The 13,856-nt window shown below is 51.3% G+C and overlaps 1 protein-coding gene across 8 annotated transcripts in view; it reads left to right on the top strand.

Annotated features, from left to right (window-relative positions):
• Sulf1 (Extracellular sulfatase Sulf1) overlaps positions 1-13,856 on the top strand; it is a 64,728-nt gene that overhangs the window by 35,144 nt on the left and 15,728 nt on the right. For 5 of the 8 annotated variants that reach the window (XM_076320671.1, XM_076320678.1, XM_076320688.1 and 2 more), the window contains 2 exons: positions 947-1,257; positions 1,669-1,908. In XM_076320671.1, coding sequence (XP_076176786.1) covers positions 1,011-1,257; positions 1,669-1,908 — 487 coding nt within the window. In that variant the 5' untranslated portion in view covers positions 947-1,010. The remainder of the gene's footprint in view (positions 1-946; positions 1,258-1,668; positions 1,909-13,856) is intronic. The other 3 variants (XM_076320697.1, XM_076320732.1, XM_076320714.1) reach the window with 1 other exon arrangement.

Genomic DNA, 13,856 nt, shown 5'->3' with positions numbered 1-13,856 from the left:
GTATTCCGCTTCCTGTCCTAAAACGTCGAACCTCCATTCATCCACGCTTCGATCGGAATCGCCGGTCACTTTTAAGGCGAACCTGAAATACATACCTTCGAACGTTCGAGAGACCGTACTGCCTCTAGCTAAGATATTAAGGGAGAATAATAAAGCGGTACCTGTCCTAGCGGAAAACCATAGACCGAACAACGTTGATTTAAGCGGCGACTATAATCCGTTCAATGAGACACGGATAATACAGGTGCTAACGACTATTTACGAGGGTCTCGATCGTTCGCGAGATGTCCGCCAGGAGGAATGCGACGAGGGTTTTGCCATAAAACCCCCAGCTATCCGATTATGGTTGCACCGTATACGCTGCCCGGAGAGCCCGGTTAGGCCGCGTCCATTCTTTTTTACGTCTTTCGTCTCTCTCTCTCTTTCTCTCCGAGCAGCAAGAGCTGCCCCAGCTACGCCTTCCAACTATTTTGTTACGAGGATCACGTCCGGTCGGCTCGGTATTCGATAGAGTTGCGCTCGGGCTGGAAATCGACCGCGTTCTTCGTTAATTGTTTCACACGGTGCATACTAGCCGCTCGAGTCGCGCGTTTGCCAAGTTATTGGCAATAATTAGCGGTCGTGTATCCTGCCGCGCACCGTGTGGCATTAAGCCGTTATGCAATCCGTTTCGGTCGCGCAACGATTTCGCCCTAGAGCGATCCGGGCGTACCGTGCCCCGCGATCCTACGATCTTCCCGCGTGGCGCTACATCGGGGAAACGCGCACTACTCTTGCCGGCGACGAACTTGGACCTACCTTCGACCGAGCCGAGCGATACGGACGCGTCGCCAAAGTTAGCAATTTTCCGTACGATGTAACATCGGTCGCCAAGATTCGAGATTTCGATCCGATCAACGTCGGGAACAAACGTTTGTTAACGCGCGACGCGCCTCGCTTGTTACAGCAGCAGCCATGATATGACACTCGATTGAGAGGAAGAGCCTGCAACCGACGACCAGCCAGCCACCATGAGGAAGTTACTACAGTTTTTGGCCGTGCTATTGTTGGGTGTCAATGCCAGGCGAACGGACGCGGACGCCCCTGCGGACGACGTTTACGGTGGTCAACGTCGCGGTTCCCTTCACAAGTCTAATTACAATGGCAACAACAATTACAACTCACAGTCGAACTCACCCTATCTTCCGTATCAGCAGCCTAGAGAGAGAAAGCCAAACATAGTCCTGATTTTGACAGACGATCAAGACGTCGAACTGGGTTAGTTCCATTCTACGATACTTTATGTCTATGATATCTACCGTAAATCCCTCGGGCTTACCGCTATTTCTAACGAATCGTTCGGAGACGTACATCCCTATCGGGAAATAAATAAAGATAAAAGCAAAAACTCGATTCCGCTGTAAACGACCTAGCCGCCTTTCTCCGAAAAAGTAATCTCCTCGAGAGAGAGAAAGAGAGAGGCGAAAAAAAAAACGAGGGAGGGAGAGAGAGAAACGGAGAGAGAGAGAGAGAGAGAGAGAGAGAGAGAGAGAGAGAGAGAGAAAGAAGGAGAGAGAAAAATAGAATCCTCTATCCGCCATTCAATCCGAGCCGAGTTCTTTTCGGCGCGTACGTAGATCCAGCGAACGAACCTTTTGATCGTCTGTTGCGGTTGGTCCAATCCCTCAGGTTCGCTGAACTTCATGCCACGGACCCTGAAGCGAATAAGGGACGAGGGAGCCGAGCTGAGACACGCATACGTGACCACTCCCATGTGTTGTCCAAGCAGGAGCTCCTTGCTGACTGGCCGTTACGTTCACAATCACGAGGTCTTCACGAACAACGACAACTGCAGCAGCCCTCAGTGGCAACGGGATCACGAGCCGCACTCCTTCGCCGCTTACCTGAGCAACGCAGGATATCGTACCGGTGAGTACTCGCCAATGAACCATTCCTTCTCACCCCTCGTCGAACGCTCCAACGTTTCCAGCGTGTAAGAATCCGCTCGTACGTATGTTTTTTCCTGGAATCTCGTTGCGACAGTGTCCTCGAGTATCGATGAGCCTATAATTTACGTAATTTGTAGTTGTCGACGGGGCGTTTAGTCGCGCCGAGATTCTTCGGGATGTTATTTATGGAGCCGCGTTCTTCGTTAGCGGTCTCCGATCGCGACTTAATGACCGCGCGGTTAAAGGAATTTGCCATTTGTCGACGACGCCGGTTATCCAACGAAACGGCCACGGGGACGCCACTGTGCATTCGCTGACCCCTGACATTGCAATACGAGAGAATCTGGCCACCTTCAATTGAAGCGAAGCGTTTCTATTTATTTCCCCGCGAGCGCAACGGACTCTCGCCGCGCGTAATTGGAGTCAAGTACCTTCGACACGATAAATCCTTGTTGCATAAGCAATTACCGTGGAAACGGTCCATTCGCTGCGGCGGAATTTTTCAATTGGAACAGGTCGAATGCCGTTTTCATATCCTCCACGCGCCGTATAAAACGATCGATCGTACGATCGAACCTCGCGAACCCTGATATCGTTCCTGTCGCGTAAACGGTCGCGTAAACTGTCGCGTAAACGATCGCGTAAACGATCGCGTAAAAGACGTCGGTTGCGGATCGAAACCGAGCTCGGAACGATCGCGAAGTCTCGGAGCGCGTCGCTCCGAAAACTATCCGACCGGTCTCGCGTTTTATCTTCGTGCCACGGTGCCGTGATTCTTCTTCTCCGGATCGTAATTACGTGGCAAACGAGACGCTCGAATTCAGCCGCGGTCCCTGCAGCGAACACGGCAACGAATTCCCGCAGAATCCTCGAGTTCGATCGCACCGGGCGCGTTTCGACCGCAATTCTACTCTCCTCCAGCGTCCCCCTCCGAGCCATCTTGTTCGCTGGTAGAAGCGCGCCAAAGTCTCTCCGTCCGGCCAAAAACGATTCCAACGTATTTGCGCCGAGGAGGACGAATTGCGTCCCGACGCTACTCCGCGCGATCGATCATCGGGAACCGTCGCCCTTGGCGGCGGATGAATCGCACCGAGGCTGTATCGATTGTTATTTGCATTGTTCGCTGGATACTGTGTGCTCGAGATGCAGCGCGTGGTTCTCATTGTGTTACGATGCATCCCCCGTCGGAGGAGGATCGATGAGACGCAATTGCGAGACATCGAGGACTCGAACCGAGTCGGTCGACCTCTATCCGAGTCTAGCCGCGTTGGAATTATTCGAAGGACGCGCGATGATCGAGAACGAGTTCTCGAAATGTCGAATCGAACGTTCAACGAGTCGAACGTTCTCTCTTCGTGGCCCTTCTCGTTCGAAAACTCGTCCGTTGATAAAACATCTCCCCGGGTGGCTCGTAAAATATTCGCGAATCGCGTATAGAGTCTTCGAACGTTCGAAAAGCGTTCGCGTCCCTTCGTCGAAAGAGTATTACGATCCTCGTAAAAACGAGCCAAGGAAAATGTCTGCCTTTAACGGAGGAACCCTCGAGTGTTCTCGCGTCTGAAAGAACCCTTACGTCTCAAACCCGATTCAAGGTTCACGCATTGGAAGGTAGGGAACACCTTTGATATTGGTCTTTTTATAATTTCACTAAAGGCGCTCGAGTTATCTCGTTCGAATCGGGTTTCGACGGTGTTTTCTTTCCCTTTTTAAGGGGGGAGGGCTTCCCGTCGGCCGCAGGTGTTTGCAGATACCTTTTTGCACGGCTAAAAACGATCTAAGTTTGGACGGTTTCCATCCAGCGGAGGATGGAGTCGATCTCGTCGCGGCAACGACTCGTATTCGGAATTTCGAATTCGTGCTTTTGAATCGTCGGACGGGTACGATGACGTATCTGGAACGTCGGTTGCTCGAACGTTACGAAATTGCGATCGTTGTATCGTAGGATGAACGGCGCAATATTCTCTTACGGGAAGGAAAAGAGGGAAAAGAAAAATACCTTCTTCCCGAGAGTCCCGTTTTGACTCGAGTAATTCTGACGAGATTCCGATCTCGACGATCGTACTTCGTTTTAAATTCACTTTCGGGAAGTTCCAGCGAGGGAGATCTTGGAACTCCGGTTCAGAAATATTGTAATCCCGGGAGAAAGGACGTTTGAGTTTCCACTTGCGACGAGGCTGGCCACAAACTTGCCGGTAACTGATTAAAGCTTCCTCCCTTCTCTTGCTTTGCACTTTTATCTTCGGCAGAAATACGTAACCCGGATAGCCTACTTTGTCGAATACTTATCTCCAAATCTCCGAGACTTATCTCCAAATTACACTTGAAATTGCTCCACTGTTACCTTCACGGATCCATTATAGGAAATTACAGTCGGGAGTAACACGCTTCGTGTACACCTAATGCCCGATCTACGTGTAGAGGTAAAGGTAAGCGATAAGAAATTGTCGACCCAAAGTAATCACGGTCATGACCGTTTCACGTGTTTACCGTTCATCGATTGCCACGAGTGCCAGGTATAGTTGACATTTCTCCGCACCGCTGTTCGAACCCCGTTATCCTTAACGACGTTCGTTTATCTAACAGGGAAAAAGTAACAGCCCCTATCGAGGTTGGAGCAACCGAACGTCCCTTCGTCGAATAGTCCGTTCCTATCGGTGCACGCGTCGCGTTCTCCAAAATTTTCCTTTCCCGAGAAAAATACTCGTTGTCCTCGCGCAAACACGATGCCAGTTATCGACGACGCGCGTCTCGTAAAGGCTAGGTCACCGGCGCGACGCGGCGCGATGTCGCGCCAAAAGGATCTTGTAAATTAGACCGAACGCTCTCCTATCTCGAGCAGAACCGTGCATAGATCCTGCGAGCTATCTCGCTGGAAGATTATTCGTGAAAGCGGCCAACGAAACCGGCCCCCGTGCATTCGAATTCTCCGCACAACGTCGTCGTCGATCACCGGGGGAGTACATAAGAAAAGAGATCACGACCGGTACGGGAACGCGAACCGGAGACAAAAATCTTCTCACGATCGTGACAGTTCGACCCTTCGACGGGTAGACAGGCTCCTGTTGGGAGAGCCCTTCGAGCTCGCATTCCCTTTAACCACGACGGACGATGTCTCTCCTTGTCCGTCCGTGTCTCCCCGTTGTCCGTACTTCTACACCAGCTTCTCTACGTACGACCATATTCGAGAAGGTAGGACGTTGCTCCCTGAAAGAGGCCAGCCTTCTCGGCCTTTAAGCTTCGTTCACATCCGGTAGGGGATTGGCGGTTTTCCAAAATTTCGCGGCGCCCGGTGACGCCCTCGTGATTCACTTCCGTGAAGAGACCTCCGTCGTTGAAACGAGAAGAGCGGTGCGTCTCTGGGAAGCGACAGTGTCGGCCAATTATCGCGATATTTCGTTTCCTCGATCTCGGTTCGTCCGTCCGATAACGTTCCCCTCGTCTCGCCCTGAAAAGTAAAAGGACACGAGACGTCCGATGTTGCGACGCGTCGGGAGAACGAGCGATGATCAATCAATTTACCCAGCCGGTGTAATTCACCTTTAGCCGGACAGGTATCCATCTTCGGTGAAACGAGTTCAAATTACACCGACGTTAAACAAACCTTCGCTTCGCGATCCGGTTTGTTCGTGACTGCCGGCTTCTGGCTGCCCTTTTTTCTCTCCCGTCTAAAAAATTAAGAACCTGTTATTTTCACGGTTCCGTCTCAACGACGAGCGAACCGTGTTACGTTTCCATCGCGGCCTAGCGAGAAGATATTCGACGCGCGGGGCGTCCGATTCGACGCTCCTAGGATCGTTTGCATCGCTTCTCGAATAATTATGAGCCGTGATCCGCGACGAGCGACCGATCGGCCGGTACGGAACGACCAGAGAAAGAGAACTGGTTTCGTTATCGTCGTCTGTTGTACAGAGTGTCCCTGACCAGAATACCGGGGCTGGCAGGCCGGGCGACAAATTTTCTTCGCTATCTTCGCAAGAGGATCTTGTCACGCGCGCATACGTTAGGCCTGGCCTCACCTTTAAGCCGCGTTCGCGACCCGACGTTGTCGAACGGGCGTGAAACTAGACTCGAATTTGCCGATGCTAATTAGATCCGAGAAACTAGTCCCCGTGATCGTTTCGCGTTACTCGAGGTTGCGCGCGCGTGAATCTTGACGACGGATACGAGACCGGGTGTACCAGTTTCGCGCGTACGAAAATCTTTCGGTAGACGAGGTTCCTCGTTTTTCGTCCAGTGCGCGAAACTCGAATTTTACGAAGCCACACGGACGGGCCACGACCTCCGATCGGTCGTCTCTTTGTCGAAGACCTTTCGACGCGGAATACAACGGCAGGAAGTAAACGCGAGGCGTAGACGAGGCAACGGTATTTGACTCGATTGTTCGTGTCCTTTCCCGTTGCTCTCTTCGAGAGAAAACTTCCCATCGAAGGCTTCGTATTGATTTTTCTCCACGAACAATGAATTCAATGTCCAGAGTGAATCGTATACGGCGAGGAACTATGGCAAAACTGTTCTCGATGGGAATATTCGTACACGATAACTTCGCGGATGGAGGACGCAGGAGATGAGCGTTGGAACAATAGGCACAATGCCTGGAGTCTGCGAAATGTCAAGTACGCGTATCTTAGAGTAAACGATTTAATCACCGTTGATGCTCTATGGGAACATTTCCACGAGGGAAAGTGCGAAAACCACTTTGGTATCGTTGATATTTTAAACGTACCATTCTCCAAGCAACGCTCGCCCTCGAGATTCTTCTCGTACAAACATTTTCGAACTTTGGACGCAAATACGTAGGCCGTACGAGTCATCCCTTAACGGTAGAAACCTTGAGGGAGTAACGTACGAAAAATAAGTAAATATCGTGGGCGAGGAATATATCATTTCCCGCGTTCGATAACGTTCGAGCGAACGAGAGAAACTGTTGTCCGAGATGCGAACCGCGGAGAGGTTTCGACAGCGTCTTTAGACCAACTCTTTTCACTTCACGGCGCCCTTTGCGGCCCGTAGGGTATAATGATAAGGCCACACACGCGCCGAGAGCCGCGCCAGGTATAGAATAGATTCAACGGTAGGATAACTAAAGGACTCGATTCGACGCTGTAAGTGTTGAAAGTGAGAACGGGGAGAGAAAACATTCGGTAGCGTACCTTACACCGGACAGAGACTTGTTAAACGAAAATCCCAACACCGTGGAAGAAGAAGGTTAAATAAAACGTCGTGTCCCGGCTAAAATTGTTCGATGCGTTTCCAACAGCTCGTTGCGTCCGTCGAGAATGTCGGAGACTGTCAGCGTGTTCGTAACCGATCCGAAAAATCGCTTTTCCAATCGATCGTTGTCGATTGCCACGCACGCACGCAACGGAACGTCGTTGTCGGAGTCCCGATATCTTAATAGAATATCCGATGGATCTTAATGGATTTCGCGGAGGAACGAGTTACGGTGATCGACGTCCCGTGGATCTATCTACTTTCGTCTCGGAGATCTGCCTATGCAAATCGAACACGGCCGCGTTACACTTATTAACTCGAGCCATTCGTGGCATCGCGATCTCCGTTTCTCGGAAAGGATATCACGCGAGCCTGGCGTGCGTTCTAGACGATTCTCGCTTGGCGAAATAGTAATAAGTGGAGAAAATACGAATCGTGTAAGTATACGTTCGAGCAAGTTTTTTTAAACGTGTCCCGTAAATCGTCGCGGGAAGTACGATTCCGTTTGCACGATTCGCTTTTTCCCTACTTCGACGGGATCTTTGTACCGCGTTTATACCCTCGGTGAATTTTTCTTCGCTCGAAATGTGTATATTCTTGGCGCAACGGCGGATATACTCTCGATAATTAACGGTTCGCTCGGTGATTTCGCGTTTTACCACGTTGCACGCGTGCTTCCCGAATGTCTACACCGACGAGAGGTTCGTAAAGCCGTTGAACCGTGCGCAGTATCCGCGGAACGATTCGCTATCTTGTATCAACGAAGCATCTCTCGTCCGGCGAGTACCGTTTCGAAAAGCTCGATAAAATTTACACTGTTGCGCCCGACGGAAGAAAATCCATGGCCAGGGCTGCGTCCGCTTACACGGGATTTACGTTTCACCGGCATGCTCGATTGTTCGCGGTCGTATTTTCGCATCGATGTGTGCCAAGAACTTATAACCGGCTCGTCTACCCTCGCGCACCAGGTTGCAAGTCTAGCCAGTAATAAAACAAATCTCCTTATACGCTTGTAAGTTCGCACGGTTCCGGGATGTCGTATATGGCGATCGAATGGGCTATTCCGTGAAACGCGGATACGAACAAGCGAGAGAGTGAGCGAGAGGAGGGGACGAAACCTCGCGATGACTGGTGGAGATCCTAGTAAACGATATATCGCGTTGTTCGACTCGCGTTCCTCGTCCGCTGTCTCGTAATTTGCAAGCTTCGTACGGCGAAACGTTTCTCGAATATTTCTATCGAATCGAACGATTCGTGAACGAACCTGCATTCGAAATCTACGCAATTCCAAGGTTCGAGGAAAAATATTTCGATTCGCGTTGAAACTGGGACGATTCCGAAACAACCGCAACTCGAAATCGCGAGTATATTTCGAGAGGCGAACACGGCGAAAGACCTACATCCAGAAGACAATATCCGACGCTATTCGAGTTACGTAGCATGGATACGATCGCGCGATCCGAAAGGGAACGAGGAAGGGAGGAACCGAACATAGATACAAGCAGAGATGCGGTGGTACCGCACGAAAGTCGGCTGGACCGTTCGCGAGGATCCCGAAGCGAGCACCGGGCGTTATCGGGATGCCCAGGTTGCCGTTGTTGCTGCGCGGTTCGTCGCTGACGTAGTCGTTACTCTCCCTGGCTCTGTACGCTCGTGTATCTCTCAGGATCCATTGGATCGTATCGGCGCATCTCCATGAACATGCCAGTGATGTAACGTGGAAGGGCGGAGGAACTCGAGATACTGAATATTAAGAGATACAAGACGTAACCCTCCTGTTTCGCAACCATGCTGCATCCGTTTTATCGAAAGAAGATGCACCATCGCCGTTGCCAAATATCGTTGCAAAATTTAACCTACCGTAGCGATCGAATCGAGTAACCGCAGATACCGATCGTAATCGCTGTAAAATATTTCGAAAACAAGATCGTCGAGAGACTGCGAGGAGCGAAATCTACAACGAAGAAACTTTGTAGAATCGACGCGCAACGTTGGCAATCGCAGCTGTACCGTGTAAGCGCGATCATCGATGGAATAACCGAAAAACAGTACTCTGGTTTCGCGCAGCGGACGTGTGTGCGCAGCGGACGTGTGTGCGCAGCGTGGCGCGGCGCGGCGCGGCGTGCAGGTAGCGAGAGGGTTCCTCCGGTTCGTGCAGGTGAGATTATCTAAATTTAAATCGCGCCGCGCGCTGCAGACCCATGGAAGAGCATTGTTCCTGGTTGTTGCGGCTCGAGAGGACGCGCCCGCCAGTTTTTCGAGCGAGACGCGACGGAAAGAGGAGCGTAGCCGAAGCGAGGTGGGGCCGAGGGCCGGGAAGGTAGGAAGAGAGGAGCTCGAAGACGAGCGGGACTAACGTGGAGCACCCACACGCTCGTTGGAAGATACACGAGGGTCGCGCACACTGTGCTCACAAAAGGGCCCCCACGATGCAGGTGTAGCTCTTGCGGATCGGTGCATTCATTGGGGATTTTGCGAGCCTCCCTGCGCCGTCGTCAAAAGACGCGCGACGTTCCCTACCATTGGGTAAAAACCAACGACACCTAGAGCTTCCCGCAAGTTTCTCGAACAACGGACGCCGAAGCTTCCGCGACGATTTCCTACCCGCGGGATTTATAAGGAAATTGCGAGAATATGGTAAACAAATTACCTCACCGGTCGCCGAATAGAATTTATCGCCCGCAAACTCGACGTACTCGCCGAGCGGACGAAACTAAGAGACGCGTTCAAAGTACCCACTACGCCAGCCACCTACTTGGATTCCAAGGAACGTCGAACAGCAATGTGGCGCACGTGGGAGTCGCCGCAAACAGATAATGCAGGTGCAGCTGCGAATCAGAGACACTCCTCCTCGTCGATAGCGTATAACCCGCTGAACGCTCGCAATTGATTGTAAATGGATCGAGTATTGTGATTCTAATTCTCGCATTTCATGCGTCTGTCAGACGTCGTTCGTTAATATGTGTCGTGTCATGCACACCCCGTGCAACCAGTGCCTATCCAACGCGATAAAAACGAACAATCGAGAATGAACGATGAGCAGGAAAGCGACGCGAAGATCTTTACGATGCAACCGCCGCCTGCATCGGTAATAAGACAAATCGGACCTTATTATCCGCATAATCGTGATAACTGCACAATAATGGCATCACCGCGAGACATTGGCACCGTGAAAGTTGTCGGGAACGTTTTCTATGATCAATGTTCGAGAGAAGCGTCGCGATTATTAAATATAATAGTCCGCGAGACAAAACAACGCGCGAACAAAGAGGACGCAACGATGCGATTCGTTACGTCCGTCGAGAATTTTTGCAAACGAACTCTCAATGGATCGGTACACCTCGAACGTTCGTATTTTTGCGAGTAGACGAAACCGAAGAGTAAACAGCCCAAAGGCTTTGCGCATCCTCGCGTGCCCGTTGTCTTTGTCTCGTTCGGTGTTCGTACATTTCGCTCGACTCGGCCCGTAACCAACCGCGATCGCGAAATTTTCCTATAATAACCGGTGATTCGTACCTGCCGTAAAATCCCCTATTTGTTACGCGATCCTCTTCGCGGCTCGTGCTGAACGTTAGACGGCTCGTTAGGGCCGCGGGTGCAACGCCGGCATGCGATGCACCTTTAAATCCCCGAGCAACCGTCCCGTTGTTGAATCGTACAAACGGGACATAGGTCCGAGTCGGCATGCGAACGATCAACGAGCCACCCTGGAAAGGGGGTTAATACCCCCGGTGCACGAAACCACCGACAGAAATAATTTGGAATTCCTATTACCGTTTCGACGCATCGCGAGCTTCCAAATATATCCGTGGGTGCACTTAGCCTTGCTAATTTCGAGGGTACCGTTCGCTAATTCGGCCAGCTTGGACACGTTCGTCGTCCCTCGCGGGGTCGACACGGTCGTGCACCGGACCGAGGAAGATCCTTTCGACCCTTCGTCGAGTCTTCTTTTACTTACATCCGATTGTTTTAAATAGGCTTGTAAACGGTTCGTACCTACAGCCTTTGAAAAGTACGCATATCCGACGTTTTCAATTATCGAGGAATATTCAAACGCACGGACCGGGCTCGTAAAGGTTTGCCTGGGTAAAGGTTGGCCTCGAATCGTAGATGCACCGACGGTTTCGGAAAACGAGGACCCGTGAACCCGTATCGGGGATCGTCGATTTCCTGGATCCCCGAGCGAACACGAAAGGAAAAAGTGGGTCGATTCGAGCGCACAATCGATGCCGCGGTGTGTTACCTGTTGCTTCCCGGCGGCGAGGAAGGCCGGCTGGTGCACCGGCGACAAGCAGAAAAAGCGCGCGCGGCGTGCAAGTGAAAATGCAAAAATAATGGCCGGTCTTGATGACGGCGTCCGGATCGTAAAAAGCCGAGACACACGGTCGGTCGATCGGTCTGTCCGACAAAGCGGGACAAAAGAACGAAGGAGGATCCGTGATATCCTGGCGCCAGTCGCGGGCCGAGCTTCAGTCGGGACAAACAAAACGAATTCAAGGGGATGGGCGAGGAGAAGGAGAACGAGGAGGAGGAGGAGGAGGAGGAGGAGGAGGAGGAGGTGGAGGAGATGGAGGCGGGGGAGGGGGGTTGCAGCGGTCGATGCAGCAGGAATATGGGCCAGGCCAACCGACGAATTCGTGTAAAGGATGTATCGAGCCAACGGACCGCGTCGAATCGACAACGACGTCGAAGGTTGTTCCGTCGCGTATACTCGTTTTCGCGAGACGAACCCCGAATAACGACGGTGATATATAAACCGAAAGGGATAAGTGGTTATCGAGACGAAGAATAACCGGGGTCCGCGTCGCGGTTATAATCGAAAAAAAAAAAATAAATAAAGCGATCCATCCCCGTGGAAGGAAGGACTCGGCTGGAAATAAAGGGCGAGATCACCTTCGGTCTCGAATAACCTTCTTCCACGAGGATCGAATCTTTTTACGAGGACGGTGATTAACCGGGACGACGAGGCGCCAATTAGACTCGTTACCAGCGCGCCGGTTTGATCGTTATTGGAGCACACTGTACACCGGCCGGCGTTCCTCGCATACATCGGGTCGCGCGATAAGAATCTAATTGATATTTACGGCTATCCTAGCGCATCCAGATATTTTTAGGCCGGCGCTAAGTCAGCGTCGTGCAAAGTGCACTCGAAACGACCGTAGCAACGACCCAGAGAAAATCCACCGAGCAACGGGAACGATCCGAACGAATCGATACGAAGAAATGCATACGAGTGCAGGGTGTTACATAATTCATGGTACAACAAAATGGAGGGAGGGGTGATGCCTCGGTACGAAAATAGGTCGAAAGCGTGGAATAAGATTGCAAAAGAGTTCGTAAATTTGATCGGAGATCGGTCGCTCGTGCTCGCGGATCGCGGAACGTATCTTTGAGAGTTCCCGTAGAGGGCGCGTGTACCTATAAAATAATAATTATTCACGGCCGATTGTACCGTACTTCTCGTCGGTAAGGAAAGTAAATTTTACATAACTCGTGCCGCGCGCGCAGACCGGGTCGAAACGATTAATTCGATTAACCGAACGATAACTCGGGATGTCGTCGTTGTATCAACGTATTCGCAGCACGCCGGTGAATAAGCTCGAATTATCGATAATTAAAGCGCAATCGTGGAAGCGGTCAGCCACCGAGCCCGAGCAACAGTCGTTTATGCAAATTCTTCTCCCAGATCGGCTCGTGATCCTTCAAACCTGTTCCGTGAGAAACGTGTCTCGTTTTCAAAAAGTGGCCCGACAGTATCTGCCCGCGACGATCGAGAAAACTTTTAAACGACGTCGCTAATTAATCCACGACTCCTTTTTTCTCTCTCTTCCGGTCCGACTGTCAGCTCGCGTCGAATAAAAAACCAGATCGGGCGTGCCGTCGCGAGCGATTTCGTTCCCGAGCGAAACGGTCCAATATCGATTCTACCGACCGATCTTCGACGAACGTTCCACTCGCGAATTCGCCTTTCGAAATTAAAACGATTCGGACATGGAAACGTTTATCTCGTTGGTCACCGATACGAAAGAAACGCGATTCGACGAAACGGATACTATATTTTATCGCATCGGGAGCTCGAACAGTCTCGGTGTTCAGCGTTTGGTTCGGCTATCGTTGCGTTCTGACCCTCGAATCATCGAGTAGTCCCGAGTAAGCTCGTCGGTGAGGACGCGCGCGGAATTTTCACTGGAACCACCGACCTCCCCTCCCTTCCGGGAAGATTTACCGTTCTTTATATTTAGCGGACAAGGCGGTCCTTTATTGAGATGTCATCGGTTAACGCAAAACGAGAGTAATGCGATTGGTCCTGCTCGGTGGTCCTGGCCCGGCAAAAAGTCGTCCGGCTCGAAACTCCCTCTCTCCCGTGCAACTGTTATAAATAAGGTTCGGTATAGGCTCGATACCGATGGCCCTACCGCGGCTACCGGTACAGGTATGTAAACGCCGTAGGGACGGCAAAAGGGACGGCGGTGGTACTTTTGAATTAATTATTTGATGCTACCCGTATGAATAATTCAACGTTCGGCAAGATGAATCTTGACCGACGCGCCTTTATATACCGGGGATAGGAAACGGAAAATGGGATTGCCGTTTGATTTATCGAGGCCCTACGGAAAGAAAACTCGCGCGGCATTCGTGACTTTTCGTCCGAGGGCGCGATCGTGGGAAAATGCAAATTTCGTTACCTCGAAGGGTTTCGTTTCGTTCTTTCGTTTC

The sequence above is a fragment of the Ptiloglossa arizonensis genome, chromosome 1 (assembly GCF_051014685.1).
Source record: "Ptiloglossa arizonensis isolate GNS036 chromosome 1, iyPtiAriz1_principal, whole genome shotgun sequence".
In the NCBI taxonomy this organism is placed as follows: domain Eukaryota; kingdom Metazoa; phylum Arthropoda; class Insecta; order Hymenoptera; family Colletidae; genus Ptiloglossa; species Ptiloglossa arizonensis.
Note: the sequence above shows the minus strand (reverse complement) of the source record. Positions and strands in the feature narration are given on the sequence as shown.